The sequence below is a fragment of the Acanthopagrus latus genome, chromosome 21, assembly GCF_904848185.1.
Source record: "Acanthopagrus latus isolate v.2019 chromosome 21, fAcaLat1.1, whole genome shotgun sequence".
NCBI classification, from domain to species: domain Eukaryota; kingdom Metazoa; phylum Chordata; class Actinopteri; order Spariformes; family Sparidae; genus Acanthopagrus; species Acanthopagrus latus.
In genome coordinates, this window is record NC_051059.1 from 22025802 (window position 1) to 22041400 (window position 15599).

The 15599-nt window shown below is 41.2% G+C and overlaps 1 protein-coding gene and 1 long non-coding RNA gene across 2 annotated transcripts; one reads left to right on the forward strand and one right to left on the reverse strand.

Moving 5' to 3' along the window:
• Positions 1–488: 488 nt before the first annotated feature.
• Positions 489–9260, forward strand: mau2 (MAU2 sister chromatid cohesion factor). Its single transcript, XM_037083445.1, has 19 exons — positions 489–844; positions 994–1011; positions 1153–1218; positions 1325–1420; positions 1513–1607; positions 1694–1721; positions 1830–1985; positions 2207–2353; positions 2891–2981; positions 3074–3177; positions 3279–3356; positions 3565–3630; positions 4310–4393; positions 4503–4552; positions 4638–4715; positions 4809–4920; positions 5027–5117; positions 6703–6830; positions 6924–9260. The coding sequence occupies exons 1-19, from the start codon at positions 611–613 to the stop codon at positions 6996–6998; spliced, it is 1797 nt and encodes a 598-aa protein (XP_036939340.1). The 5' UTR covers positions 489–610; the 3' UTR covers positions 6999–9260.
• Positions 9261–9387: 127 nt separating this feature from the next.
• LOC119010883 lies at positions 9388–12032 on the reverse strand. The gene is made up of 3 exons (XR_005072075.1): positions 11080–12032; positions 10582–10749; positions 9388–10453 (listed from the first exon to the last, which is right to left on the reverse strand). It is a non-coding gene; the product is annotated as an uncharacterized LOC119010883 (long non-coding RNA).
• Positions 12033–15599: the final 3567 nt, after the last annotated feature.

Sequence of the window (15599 nt, forward strand, 5' to 3'; positions counted from 1 at the left end):
CTACGTTCACAGCGTGGAGCTCTAGGAACGACCGCGAGGCGTGAATTCTGCGTAACAACGTACGTGAATAGTAACTTCCGCAAAAGTTCCCACTCTGATATACTCTCGGCTGGGACATGAGAGCCAAATATTAGTTCCACTACAAGAACGGCGTCACCTGACAACTAGTTTTACAATGTTTTTCATCAGCAGGGGGACAAAAAAATACAAATTGATTCGTATCAAGTGGAGGGAAGCGCGACGTGATTAGCCGTTACGTTTGAAATATAAAATGGATTAACGGTCACTTCTTAGTGAAAGTTTTATGCTGATAACGTTCCCTTCAAAATAAAAGAGACGTTTTTGTAAAGTAAAATGCTCCCCTGTTAAATCCCCTCTTCCAGTAGATATATATCGAGAAATGTGTTTTAGAATTATAATTATTATACCGTTGTGTCCCATAATTGCATTTTATAATCGCCTTACTGTTACTGGTGTTGATTTATTTTGACACAATGAGACCGGAAGTTGTTATCCATGCATATGATCCAGGTAGAAAACAACAGGAGCGGCTGGCTGGACGTCAAAAATCGGCATATTTTGCTGGTGTTTTGTCTTCGGATGACTCAAGATGTCAGCCAGCGCAGACGCCCCGGAGCCCTGGTACCTGGCTCTGCTGGGCTTTGCAGAACACTTCCGCACGTCGAGTCCCCCCAAGATCCGCCTGTGCGTGCACTGTCTGCAGGCGGTGTTCCAGTTCAAGCCGCCTCCCAGGGTCGAGGCCCGGACTCACCTGCAGCTGGGCTCGGTGCTGTACCGACACACGAAGAATAGCGAGCTGGCCCAGACTCACCTGGAGAAAGCGGTGAGGTACCAGGCTGTGGCACCTGATAGCGAGCATGTGCACCAGTGTGTGTTGCTTTTTAATTAGTTGCTCCAATTTAAAATAAATAAATAAATAAAACTCAATGTGATGCTGACACTAATATTTGGCTTTCTTATTTTTCTCCCCAGTGGTTTTTATCACAGCAAGTATCCTTTTTGTGTACAGTTGCATTCAAGCTGATCCAAGGTGTGTTCCCTCCTTCAGTTTTATAAGAAGGTGATGGATTGATCTTGGCACTGACCCTGCTGATGATGTGACAGTGACAGTTTCTTAATGATTTGTATCAGATCTCTCAATTTGAAGATGTGAAGTTTGAAGCAGCGAGTATTCTGTCAGAGTTCTACTGTCAACAGGTAGATGCATCCTGTCAGCCTGCAATAATAATAATGGTAATAATAATAATAGTTAGGCAAGGCTTGTTTTGCTCTCTCATTAACTCACCTGTTCTCTACTTTCAAGACCTTGGTGGACTCTGCAAAACCAGTGCTGCGGAAGGCCATCCAGATTTCTCAGCAAACTCCCTACTGGCACTGCAGACTGCTTTTTCAGCTAGCAGTAAGTCGTGTTTTTCCAAACTTACAGATATTTAGTGAATTCATTTGAAGCCTGTTTAATGTATGTGTGTGATGTTTCTCTCTGTCTGTTAGCAACTGCATGCATTAGAGAAGGACTTGGTATCTGCCTGTGATCTCCTTGGAGTCGGAGCAGAGTATGCAAGAGTCATGGGCTCGGAGTACACGAGGTAGACTGATCGGATGTATGTTCTAACACACTTCAGTGCTCATTATCTCACATTAAGTTTGTTTCTTTTTTTTTCGTTTCCCACAGAGCTTTGTTTTTGCTGAGTAAAGGAATGGTAAGCTGAAACCATTCTCTGCTAATTAAAGGCACATTACTTGTCATATTTCTGCTGCTTTCTCACCATGCGTCTCTGTAAACTGAATGTGCATCTGTGGCTCTGCAGCTGCTGCTGATGGAGCGGAAGCTGGGCGAGGTGCATCCTCTGCTGACGCTGTGTGGGACCATAGTAGAAAGCTGGCAGGGAAACCCCATTCAGAAGGAGTCCCTCAGGGTGTTTTTCCTGGTGCTGCAGGTCACACACTACCTGGATGCTGGACAGGTACAGCTGTGTCAGTATGTCACACTACACACTGCATCAAGAGCTGCATGTTAGATATTAATATCATTTAGTATTCTCCACAGTGTTTGACATGTTTAGATAAAGTGCTATCTAATGCTTAATGTGCTTGTTATAGCCAGTTTAATGATGACAGTGTGACATTATTAATAAAATACAATGCAAAAAGTAACAAATACTCTTCGTTTCCATGTTGTGTTCAGGTAAAGAGTGTGAAGCCGTGCCTGAAGCAGCTGCAGCAGTGTATCCAGACCATCTCCACTATCCAGGATGACGAGATCCTTCCCACCAATCCAGCAGCTCTCTTCCACTGGCTGCCCAAAGAGCACATGTGTGTGCTTGTGTACCTGGTATGATGTTGTCACACAGATGCGGACAGATGTTGTTCCTTAAAGGGACAGGTCAAGCTAAAAATCAAAGATGCAAACTTTTCCTTTTACCTGTAGTTTTGGTGTGAGTTTATGAGTTTTAGAGATGTCTGCCTTCTCTTGAATATAAAAGAACTAGAAGGCACTCAGTTTTATGTAGGGACTATTTTCTTTCTACGGAACTATACCCACTATCTGTATCACCTCGCAGAAGAAAGCGTGCGTCTACTCATGGTCGAGAAGCTTACAAACTAAGCTAGGTTATGTTACAGCTCAGTCCAGGAGGATGCCGTTAATGTTTACGTTCCTTGTTCTGCTGAGCGCCATCCAGCTTCATTATATTCAAGAGAAGGCAGACATCTCTACAGGTGATATCTCCAAAACTCGGCATCTCTCACCAAAACAATTTAAATGGCTGATGGACATTACAAACATAATCATGCATTCTGAAGGAGCATATCCTGTATAATTCAGCTGCAACATAATGTGCCTTGTTTTTTGTTTTTTTTTGTACCAAAGGTGACGGTGATGCACTCGATGCAGGCGGGCTACTTGGAGAAGGCCCAGAAGTACACTGACAAAGCTCTCATGCAGCTGGAGAAGCTGAAGAGTAAGTTTGCTGGAACACGCTCACACTGCTTATTTCCCCCCTTGATGACGGTGACGTTGAACCAACTCTGATCTGTCCGTGTGTGTTCAAAGTGCTGGACAGCAGTCCCATCCTGTCCACGTTCCAAGTCATCCTGCTGGAGCATATCATCATGTGCCGGCTGGTCACTGGACACAAGGCCACGGCTTTACAAGAGGTGCGCCATCTGCTGTAGCAGCCCAGACTCTGAAACGCCAGGAGGTCGTTTGAGCTTTTTGACGGTAGTTTAAGATTGTGACGAGTGCTCTCTGTGTTCAGATTTCTCAGGTTTGTCAGCTCTGCCAGCAGTCTCCCAGACTGTTTACGAGCCATGCTGCTCAGCTTCACACACTGCTGGTAAGTCTATAAGCAAAAAAAGCATTACTTTATCGAAGCATGACATGAATGATGATAGATTCCAGTGAAATATCCAGTATAACAATAATGTGTGCAGCTCAACCAGCACATGTTGGTTTTGGAGTAGCTGTTGATCTGCTCACTATTTAAAAGTTGCATCCGTCTCAGATAATATGAAGCCTTCCCCTCTGTTTGTTTTCTGTGTCAGGGCCTCTACTGTATCTCTGTGAACTGCATGGACAACGCTGAGGCTCAGTTTACTGCTGCTCTACAGGTAAGTTTCATATCATCCCTGTTTAGGCCCCTACACACCACATAGACGTCAAAGAACGAGCTGCGACAAAGGCCGACTGTTGCGTCGTGTCACGTCAGCTCTGTCAGGACAAAAAAAAACAGATGCACTTGAACACACACATATGTTCTGTGCCTGTGTGAAAGAAGAATACCTCTCTGCAGATATACTAACCGCTGTTAAGGTTAAGCGGCAATTTTTTGACAACGCTCTCACTAATAATGTCACTCCTAATGGAGAATATGTGGTAATTTCTGAAGACACCAGTTGACCATGATCAAGTCATATTTTTTGACATTATAAATGAGAATATATATGTCTTTTTCATTTTCTCAAAATCACTTTTAAATGCTAAGACTGCAAAAATATCAAGTATATGGATATTTTTGACCAAATATCAATATTTTGACAACACTGAAGGGATGATTATCAGTACTTACCCCACAAAATATGACCACAATGAGATTTTTGCTAAATAATTATCAGAAATGTGGATTTTACATCACTTTACTTTCTTTACTCTTTACTTTCATGAAGCCCTTTAAACTATAATAATATCCCAAATCTAAGAAGATATATAGTGTCACAACACAATGTAATAGCCATATATATATATTGCCCACTCCTATAATAGAGTTATATATATTTTTCCCTCTATTAGTTGACCACACACCAGGAGCTGTGGACATTTATTGTGACCAACCTGGCCAGCGTCTACATCCGGGAAGGCAACAGACATCAAGAGGTCAGGAAGCAGCTCCTTCTTCCTTCATTTAAATGTTTACAAATTAACATTTATTTATTTATTTATTTTTCTTCAGCTTCGTTTAAACTTTTTTTTTTTTAATCAACAGCTCTACAGCCTTCTAGAGAGGATTAATCCAGATCATAACTTTCCTGTCAGGTAACTACAGATGTGTTGTCACATAATGTACATTTGTTTCATGTGTTTTTTCTTGTTGAATTTCAAAATAATTTAACTTTTTCAGCTCTCATTGCCTTCGAGCTGCAGCGTTTTACATCAGAGGGCTCCTGTCTTTCTTCCAGGGACGTTACAACGAGGCCAAGTGAGACCGGCTTACTTTTAAATTTATTATGTGTGCTTTAAAAGTTGCATGTAGTGCTGATCTCAAGCTTATTGTGTAAACTTACATCAACAGAAGATTTCTAAGGGAGACCCTGAAGATGTCTAATGCTGAGGATCTAAACAGACTGACTGCCTGCTCGCTGGTCCTACTGGGCCACATCTTCTTTGTCCTGGGCAACCACAGGGTGAGTCTGCAGATTTACCACATCTCCCCTTCATTAGATCAACACGCTGCAGAACCTGTATCTATGAACTGCAGCTGTAATCTACTTGTCTGTTTCCATATTCCAGGAAAGTAACAACATGGTGGTTCCTGCCATGCAGCTGGCCAGCAAGATCCCAGACATGTCTGTGCAGCTCTGGTCCTCTGCGCTGCTCAAAGGTACAGCAGTCTCTCAGCATAAAGTCACAGTGAGGTTCATGTTTGAAGGTGTAGAAGAAGAAAACAGGTTTTTATTTTGGCCTGATGGGGGCGCAAAAGAACAGCTCCTAGTGTCTTGAACTGAAATGAACCTAGAATACACAGTATAAATGTGCTCAGTAAATTAAAAGCTCTCCCCTTTTTTTATTTTGATTAGATCAGTGGACACTTTGGTCTGTTGTTGGCACTAGAGGAAACATCAGTGTCACTAATAATGATTACGATCAACAACCATCAGATCTCAAATGTATGGAGGCCCAGACTGTTCAATATTTAATGATTTGCTAAATAAGTTATTACATAATTGCATTAGATTTGTCTAAAATAAATAAATGAAAGAATATTTCATTATATATTAAAGCAGTTAATCATTTTTAGTCATTTTAAACAGTTTTTTTTTAATGTAATAACAGACATTTCTTGTTTTCAGAAGACTTTTTTAATTTCTTGATGCCATTTTTTCACGTAAGATTTGATTTCATGCCACTTTTTTGGGACACATTGTCTTTAAAGAGAGTAAAGTTGTCACATTTCTCTCACTTTCCAGCCAACAGTATCTCCCTCGCCTTCTAAGCCGGCAAACTTAACAAATGCTACCAGACTTGTCCAGTCAGCAGCGGTTAGCTTGAGCATCAACAACATCAAAGTCATGCTGAATCTAAACTGACCATCCTGCACTGTCAATATACACAGTACAGAAACAGAGAAACTACCTAACAAGCTTGGCAGCAGCTAATGTGAGCTGGATTACTCAGAGTTACCTCTACCACATTTTTAATCACATTTCAGCCAGAAATCTCTGCAGCTCAGAGATAGATACACAACTCTGTGAAGATTATAAAAACATTCTCTGTGTGGTTGCAAGCAAACATTTCTCACACTGATGCTGAGTAATAATTTATGCTCACAAGCCAGCCGAACAGGCAGCATCTGCAGCCATGCAGAGATAAATAAATAAAAGATGTCAGTCATGACTTGCTTTGACATTGATGCTGCCTTAGCTAACAGAAGCTAACTGGCTAAATGTGGTTGCTGTTTTTGAGCTTGCAAGCACAAGAGGAATGATTTTATTATGGAAACGTGTAACAAATTGTATTTCATAACATTGTTAAGGATATTATAATAATGTCTTCTTTAAAATGCTGGTTCCTTCACACATTATATTTAGTTTATTCATGTGAATAATTCATAATGTTTCTTTTTATCAGGTTAATATTGAAAACTTTGGAGTTTCATACACATAGACAGTTACAACATGGCCAGTAGGAAGTACCAGTGTCTGAATCACAGATGTACAGACTGACGTTTCATTTTTAAGCCTCTAACAGGGTAAAACAGCTGATGATGATACAGGGAGTGATCCCTTGCAGAGGAGGCAGAGACACCTTCTTCTCTTTCAGTTGTGGCATCAATACATCACAGAGTAATGAAGCCACAACTGAATAAGACGTGAACAAGGCTTAGCAAAAATAACGACGTGGCTGAACCAACACAAAATCACTGGTGGATGGTGGATCTAATTGCCACAATGATCTTCTGCCTTCAGATCTGAACAAGGCCTGCGGGAACAGCATGGACGCCCACGAGGCAGCTCAGATGCACCAGAACTTTTCCCAGCAGCTCCTGCAGGACCACATCGCGGCCTGCAGCCTCCCTGAACACAACCTCATCAGTGTAAGCACAGCACCAATAAGTCAACCCACAAACGGTGAGCCTGGATATTTTTGAAAGGTACTATGAAGTAATGTGTGATGTGTTGCGTTGCAGTGGACCGACGGCCTCCCTCCTGTGCAATTCCAGCCTCAGAATGGACCCACAACAAGCCTGGCCAGTCTGCTCTGAGGGCAAAATCCTCACCATGAGAGGGAAAAGGAGACGCAGGAGAGCGATCGCAGGGAAAAATAACATGAAAATGGGAGCAGTAAAAAAAAAGGAGATGCGGCTGATGAAAGGGGTAAGAGGAAGAGGAGGCGTGATAATGAAATCAGAAAGTGCACTGTGTCATCTGGCACGCTTCCATTTGGTCCATTCCTTCATTTATTTGGGGCACTGGGGCATCAGGACTGGATTTCAAGTAATTGAAACTTTCTGGAGAGCATAACGAGGACATGGTTTATTACACTGACACAGTCTGGAGTAATTGTAATAGCATATCCTAGGAAATATGCTGAGAAAATTGATAGAATATTAAGAACTGTGTGGCTTGTGTATAAAGCAGCCAGTTAGCTTAGCTTAGCAAAAAGACTGGCGACAGAGAGAAACACTTTAATAACACTGGTATGTGGATTTTGGTATGTTTGGATGGACCTAGGTTACCTCTGTCCCTGTTTCCATTCGTTGTGCTAAGCTGAGTTCATGTTTATGTTTATCTAGGAATCCCCATTAGAAGCACATGGATGTGTCATACATACACATAAAAATACAACACAGACAGGCATAAAGAGAGCGTAAAACAATCAAACATGCTACAGTGAAACACACAAATGAGAGAAATTTAAGAATGAGGCTGAAAAAACAAAATAAAGTAACGTAAGTTAAGTATGTATGGATGAAACTAAAGCAAACAAACAAACAAACCCAAGAAAGTGAGAGTATTGAAAAAACCTAACACACATGTTGAGGTTAACCTATTATTTGGCGAGCTAAGTTTGCTATCTGCGGGACAGAGTGGTATCTAGCTTTTCATCTAACTCACAGCCAGAAAGCAAGTAAGCATATTTCCTGAGATGTCTAATGTTTCCATCACAGGGTCCCTGTGGAGATTTCTTGTAAACCAACAAAAGTTTTGTTTACGCTCAGTGTTACTCACCAAAACCCATCCTGTTTGTCGAGTTACTTCCTTTTATAAACATGCAAAGCAAATTTTTCTAAAGTAATTTCAATCCAGTATAGTGTGCAACCCCTGTTCCAACAGATTGCAATCATTTGCAAACGATCTGTGTTGGTTAATGAAGCGTTCCAAAGTCCCGCTGTGGTGAAATCCTTCACACAGTCATGTGTTCACATCCTTGTTTCTGAGCGACTGAACCTTTTCGAGGAAGCTCCTGATACCATCACCTGTTACAAGGTTGCAAACCCCACAATTGAAACTGCGTCCATTGTGCTGCTAAAGGTTAAAAACTCCAGAGGGAACCTTTTTAAATTCAAGCAATCAGTTGACTTCATTAAGATAATCTCTTAACTCAATTTTTCAAGACCATCGTGGAGGTTTTTCAGATGAAGTAAAGAGCGAGAACTCTTAGCTTTTTAAGATTGAATTAGCATCAGACTCGCTGTGCTGTCGTGCATGAACTCAGTATCTGTCTTCTGAATACACTGTTTGGTCAGCTCTGGTATCAGATACATTTGGATGGTTTACTATTTATCTGTAATGATCTTAATGTGGTGTAGTGGTATGTTGGATATGTCGAGGGTGAGCGGACAGCTGCGTTTGTGGTGAACTCACTGAAGAGGAACAGATGACAGAAGACACTTTAACCCTGTATTAGACGTAAGAGAGTCCGAACCAGCTGCTTGCTTTTACACTGAATCATATTTATTAATGTGTTGATGGCGTGGAGACTCACTGTGACGCATCAGTACTTCAGTCGTTCGTGAACACAATTTGCTGCCTGACTGCACTTCCCTTTAGGTGATTACAGTTTCACCCTCACCGCGGTGTCTGTTGATATGCTGTGCACACGACAAGTAATAATCAGAAAACAAAGCGACTGTTAGCTGTTTGCACATGTTGTTTCACGATGAAACTCACACTTTTAACCTTTTCCATGGGAGCGTTTTTCACTCAGATGGGTTTTTATCTCACGTTCTGTTGTACTCAGTTCTTCCAGACGATGGCAGCATAAATCTGTATTTAACTTATTTATTTGATGTTTTTCATTGTAGCAGATACTTTTGTTGCTCACCATTATTGTTGATTACCGTTTGATATATTATCAAATAACTGGTTGGACTTGATTTGTTTAGACTTTATTTATGTTTTATTCAGTGAAGACATTCGTTACACATATTTCTGTTCTGACTGAGCTCAGTGTTTCAAAATAAACCACTGAGTTTAGTCATTCTCAAAGTTATTAGTGCAATAAAAATACAGTATAGATGTCATTAATTGAATTGGCGTCTTACAGTATGTTGTAAAACTATTTACTTTTTCTCAGTTTTCACTGTGCTTCAACACATCTGCCACTTTTTATGAATAAAAATTCTAAAAGCAAAATGACTTGATTATTCTTATTTTGTAAGACATTAAAGGTTAAGTTCACCCAAAAATGACAATTCAGTCATTGTCTGCCCACCACATGCCGACGGAAAGTCAGATGAAGTTTCGTAGTCCACAAAAAAAATAAACAGCTGGCGTAATCCAAGTCTTTGGAAGACCCGTAATCCCAAATTGATTTGAAAACACGTTATTTTCAACCTTTTTAAAGCAGAAATCTTCTCTGTATTATCTGAGCTCAAAGCGTTGGCGCTCACCCCATCCACTGTATTATTGTTGTATATATGTGAGGACTTCTATCTTGTTCAATACTGTTTATATTTAAGTATTTAGGTTTATTGGTCAAAACAAGAGCTGCTAATCTGTGTTTTGTTGTTTCTGAAACAGTGACAATAAACATCTATTCTATTGTATTCTGAAGTGGGTACATGAGCTCCATCACACGTCAGAGGAGACTTGGATTATACCAGACAAGCTGTATGGAGCCATTTCATGTTGTTGTTTTGCTGAGTTTTGTTTTGTTTTGGGGGATTCTGGGTTGTCTCTCCCAAATCTTCTTCAGTTGTGAATCTGGAAACAAAGATTTGATGGAGCTCCAGAAATGTGTTGAAACTTCACCCGACTCTCCATCAGCACGAGGGTGAGCAGCTAACGACCGTTTTCATTTTTGGCTGAACTGATCCTTTAATATTCAGTCAACTGCAGCTACATGAAACATGGAAAGAGTGGGAGCAATGGGTGCAGAGGCGGGCAGATGTTCAGCGTGCTGCAGTTTGACTTGACGTCAGTAACACGGCTCACCTCAGGACTGAACAGCAGAAGTGAAAAACAGTGGAATAAACAAAACAGATGAGTCGTGATATTGTCATTGTTTGATTTCATATGCAGTATTAAGTGTCATTGCTCTTAAAGAATTGAGCTGACATCCAAGGAACAACTGAGTGAACTGAAGAATATCACATATGTCCAACTCAGAGGCCATGGGGACTTCGAAGGAGATCAGGATCACCAAAGGTCGTTAAACTCCTCGTGTTTGAGATCACACCCAGTCACATCCGGCTGTCTGAGAGGTTGTTTTCAGCTTTTCAAAAAAAGAGGAAGAGTGAGTGTTTCTCTTTGAGTGAAAGAGAAACAAAGAGAAGAAGAATCAAAGCAGCAGGTGGTGGGCGACAGGGGGATGATTTGGTGTTTGTTACAAATTATTCAAACCTCAGTATGCTGAATCAAAGACAAGAAGTTTGGTGTCTGTGATGGAGAACTGAGATGTTGCAGGTCGTTCTTCCGTGAGGTGACACGCGTCAGGCAGGTGAAGTACACCAGGGAGCGTGATGGTCCTGCTGGGTTTCACTCTTCAGTGAGCTGCCAGCCTGCAGAGTGCTGCCACAGAGGGAGACACACATGACAAGTAACTGCAGCACATGTAACTACACCAGAGTAATCTGATTATAAAGTGGTAACTGCCCTCCATTACACTCAATGTGCTCAGCTGGGGTCTGAAAATTTGCCAATTATGTTTTTCTTTTTCATAATTATTTGTGAGACTTGAAGTTGACACACATTTTATTTAATGATGGTGTTTTGTTATCCCATGTGTGGATTGGCACATATGCACAGTTTGAAGGGAGATAAAAGACGCTTGAGATTCAAATATTCATGAGACCACATAAGAGCCGATTTCTACTAAACTAAAAATGAAAGTAAACTTACAGTCGAGACTTTTATTGTCAGTCGTCTTGATTTACACTCATAAAACATCTTATTTTGAAATGTCACACTCGCTCGTCAGCGTTTTTCCAAGTATGAACATGAGCTCATGCAGCCGGTCGGCACAGACCCCCTCCGAGAGCGCATCTATTTATGTTTTCATCGCATATAAATACATTTTAAAATCGAACATGATTACGTCAGACTGTAATCTTCTTCGCTGCTCTTTTATTCTCTAACACCGGCTGGTGTCGACAGACTTGTTCACCAGGAGGAGGAGGAGGAGGGTTACTGAGCACTGAAAAGTTTTGGGACGCTCGAGGTGTCTTGGACGCAGCTGAAAGGAGCCATTTCCTGCCAAATAGTGAGCCCCGTCTAATCGTGACTGCAGCAGCTACTTCCTGCATTGTTACAGTGCTTAATGAGGATTAAGTTGAAGCTGTCATGTTGTAAGGGGGCGGCCATTAGGCCTCCTCCACATGGAGAGAGGAGGGAGAGGAGAGAGGTCTGACCTCACCTCTGTCTGATTTCAGAGCTGGAGCCTCACCTGGACTGGACCTGCTGTCTTACTCTGCCCTGACACAGATGTAGAATATGAAGAATTAAACAAAAACAGTGTTCTCACATCATCGTAGTTGTGTAATAGTTAGCCTGTAAACAATGAGTAAACAAAATATGTTGCCTGCAGTTCTTAAATAGATGAGGTGGACAAAAGAAAACAGGACCAGCTAACAGTATCATTTAACACATCACAACAACACAAAGTATGTTTCAAAAAACACCATTCATAAAGACATGACTGGGCCGATTAAACCCCCTGAGAAGAAAATATGATCAGGCACCAAAACAGACCTCCCTAAAACATTAAAGGGTTTTTAATATTGTATTATTCAACTATTTTCTTATTATCTCTGTAAATATTTCTCAGTATTAAGTTTTGAATTCTGTTTGAGAGTCTTCCCCATAAAGCCAGAAATAATATTCTGGTAAAGTGATATTTATCAGAAACATATAAGTATGTTTTTAAACTTTTATCTTTTATATATTTACTAGAATCAGCTAAATACAAAACAATCAAGTTCATTTTTAGCCACAGTTGCTGTGTAAATCGGTCGTTCACATGATCACAACATCTCAAGTGGTTCTGGCTCGATCACCGTGAAACCTTGTCCAAACATTCGTGGTCCCAAGAAGATGAATCCTACTATATTCTGGTGATCCCCTGACTTCTAGCTTCACCATGAGACTGAGATTTTTGTGTTTGAGTGAAATGTCTTGACAGCCACTGCCTGGATCGCCATATGATAAAGGTATTCATGTTCCCCAGAGGATACATCCTAAAATGTTCTCTTATTTTTTATCTAGCACCACCAGCAGGTTAAACTTTTCAATTATTCATTAAAATGTCTGACATGTGTACCACAGACTGAAACAAATTTTAACACATAGTGTCTTCTTGTTCCCCAGAGGATGATTCCTTATGACCTTGCTGGCACCTTGACTTCCTCTGGCACCACCACTGATTTAAATAAAATCTTCGTTTCAAACTTAAATGTCTTGCTAATGTTGGGATATCCATTCAGTTCATACTCTAAATGAACAGGGGCAGAATACCACCAGAGTAACCGCTACCTGCTGCTGTTGCCTAGTTAGCTGCTAGTGGTCCCAGCAGGATGTTGGTGTTGATTACACTCTGAGCACAGGAGATGTAGGCCGCTGGGAAGAAGAGGCTCTCTGGACCAGGCTGGAGGGAATCCAGTGGGGAATGCTTGCAGGGAGTGGAGCACCAAAGGGCACCAGAACTGGAGCCGGACAGGTGGGCAGTGGACCAGGCTCAGAAGCCTCAAAGTGAACACGGCTGGAGAGGTACCAAACACAGCCTCTGAAACCAACAGAGGCTAGTTTGACGACAGGATTCTGACTCCAGAGACATGGCGAGTTCAGGTGGGGACAGGAGACACATGACGCAGGAGACGAGCCGTAGGGAGGTCAGTCATCAGTCTGCACCCAAATCCAGACGACTGAGCTGCACTCAGACTGTCACCTCGTCTGGTACAAAGTGGTATTACAATACAGGCCGGGGGCTAGCATGTTAGCATGCTAACTACAGTAGATAACTCTGAGATGTCTTTGACATGACGTCAGAAATGTTATTTCTTTTCTTTCTGCTGATATTTTAGTTAATCATTATATAAAATCTTACATATTGCATCTTTGTTTACTTTCATGGTCCCCTGACTTTTTATCTTTTCATTCAACCTTTAACAGTTTCAGGTCATGCCAAAAAAACCCACCACAATGTAAATACCTTAACGTTGTTATTACTGGCTAAGGTTATACCAGCTTGCTCCTGGGTCCACAGGACGAGGGACAAAATTAACAGAAAAATCCATCATTATCCACAAACTCAAGAGTGTCGTTTAATTTTTGCTTTGGGCAGGGTGATTATGTGAAGAAGGCCCCTTGGCACAGATTTTATTGCATTTATACGAGGCAATCTGTAGCCTCAGGAGACGGAGTGGTAGGATGAGAGGACGGAAACAATCAGGCCTGATGACGCAGCATCATCTAGAGAGGGCTCTTTTTTTGTCATTTAAAGAACAGCAGGATAACGCTGACAAAGCACTCAAACAGCCCAACCCCCCACCTGTTAGAGAAGAGCAGCCCCCTACCCACTTCAGTCTTTATGGACTTCTCTCAGATCACAGCATTTCAAACACATATGTGTGTATGTGCAGTGGTATGGGTGTTTGTGGATGACAGGGGATTAGTTCAGTTCACAGAGAAGCTTTGAAGGTCTTGTCATGAAAGAGGCAGCCAGCTGGATCCTTTATGGGAGCGATATCGCACCTTCTGACGTGGCAACCCTGCTGTGTCTGCGCCGGACTGGGATGTATGGATCTGACACCGCAACCCTGGTTGATTGGTCATTAATGCAACACTCCCATTAAACCCTTCTGTATAAAGTTAGATGTGCGACACTGCATGTTGTAAAGTGCAAGGATGGTGTTGCAGAGGAGTTATCTGACAGTGGATGCAGGAATTTTTGAGGGTTAATGTGGGAATTATAAGGTTTGGGAGGTTTTCATGTGGGGCGTCAAGCAGTCAATTGTGGTGCTAGTGTTAGTCTTTAAGACATGAGGTAATAATATGTGATGCTGATATGGGTCCCTGTCAAGAGCGTAGAGGTAAACATGAAGTTTTGGGGTTAAGATTTTAAGTGTAGGGAGACATATGAACAATACCGCATATTTAAATATTAGAACCACAGTCACAATGTCAGATTTCCACGATTATCGTTCACACTAATATCATGATATCTACCCACACTGAGGTTATAGTGTGGTGCTGCAGCAGTGATAGCCCCACACTGTGGCAGCAGCTAGGTAGCTAGTTACCAGGTTGACAGTCAGTTTTAAAGGCTCTATATATGAGATTTTAATTATTAATATATAAGAAAACAACTATTTGCTATATAAAGATACAGCGGGGTTATGGCATCCTGACCAGAGAGTAAAGTCTCACTTCCTGTGTGTGTGTGTGTGTGTTTTGACCCCCGACTTCTCTGCTATTTGTTTTTAGTGTCTATGTGTGTTTGCGAGTGCAGCTGCTAAAAAGGCTCCAACTCGACTCGGAGCTGATGTTTCCTCTTCATGACGAACGAGTCACTTGATGGATGCATAACTGTGTAGGCTAGCATCGGCTCGATAGCTAATTTAGCGTTACTGATATTATGAACTTGTTTTGCAAATATTGTCATCGCATGATATCGCCGATTGTCATACGTACCACCTTTAAATGAGACGCTTGATTATTTAAATTATATTTTTATATGTATATTATTAACACACTATTAATGTCTAATTAATAAATATCACAGTTTCCATATTGCTACACTCTATTGTGTTGTAAGTAAAATTCCTGGCATGGCATGATTGAATTCGAGGAGGCTCTTGGGGACAAAAAGTTGGTCCTCTTTAAAAACACTGCCTCACAGTTTACATCCAGTACGATGCACACTGTACATGGCCTCAGGCTTACTTTGTGTCTGTTATAGTTGCTATTTTGAATTAAACACAGCTTTATTTAGGAATATGTGCTGCACAAACATAATACAAACTAAAAAAAAACAAAAAAAAACATTAAAAATCAAGATTTTAAAACTATATTTAGACATGGGGCCCCCTCTGCGACACTGGAATATTAAAGGGATACACATTAGCTGATATTGTGCTTTGGAAGTGCAAATTCCCTGACAAATTTGCAGCCAATTAAATGACCAAAAAAAAAGTAATTAACATGCTGTAAACTGGGGACTGCTGATGGTCTCCTTGGGGCAAGTGGATTGGATTGCCACATATGCCTGGCTGTTCTTGCACTGTTTATCAGCTATGCACTAAATATGTGTTATTGTTCTATATGCTGCATGTTTCTCTATGTTTCTAGTACAACTAAACCCAGTATGTGCGTTAAAGTGATTGTAAGTCCTGACCTTTATGTCTTTATTCTGTGTTTGGAGGCAG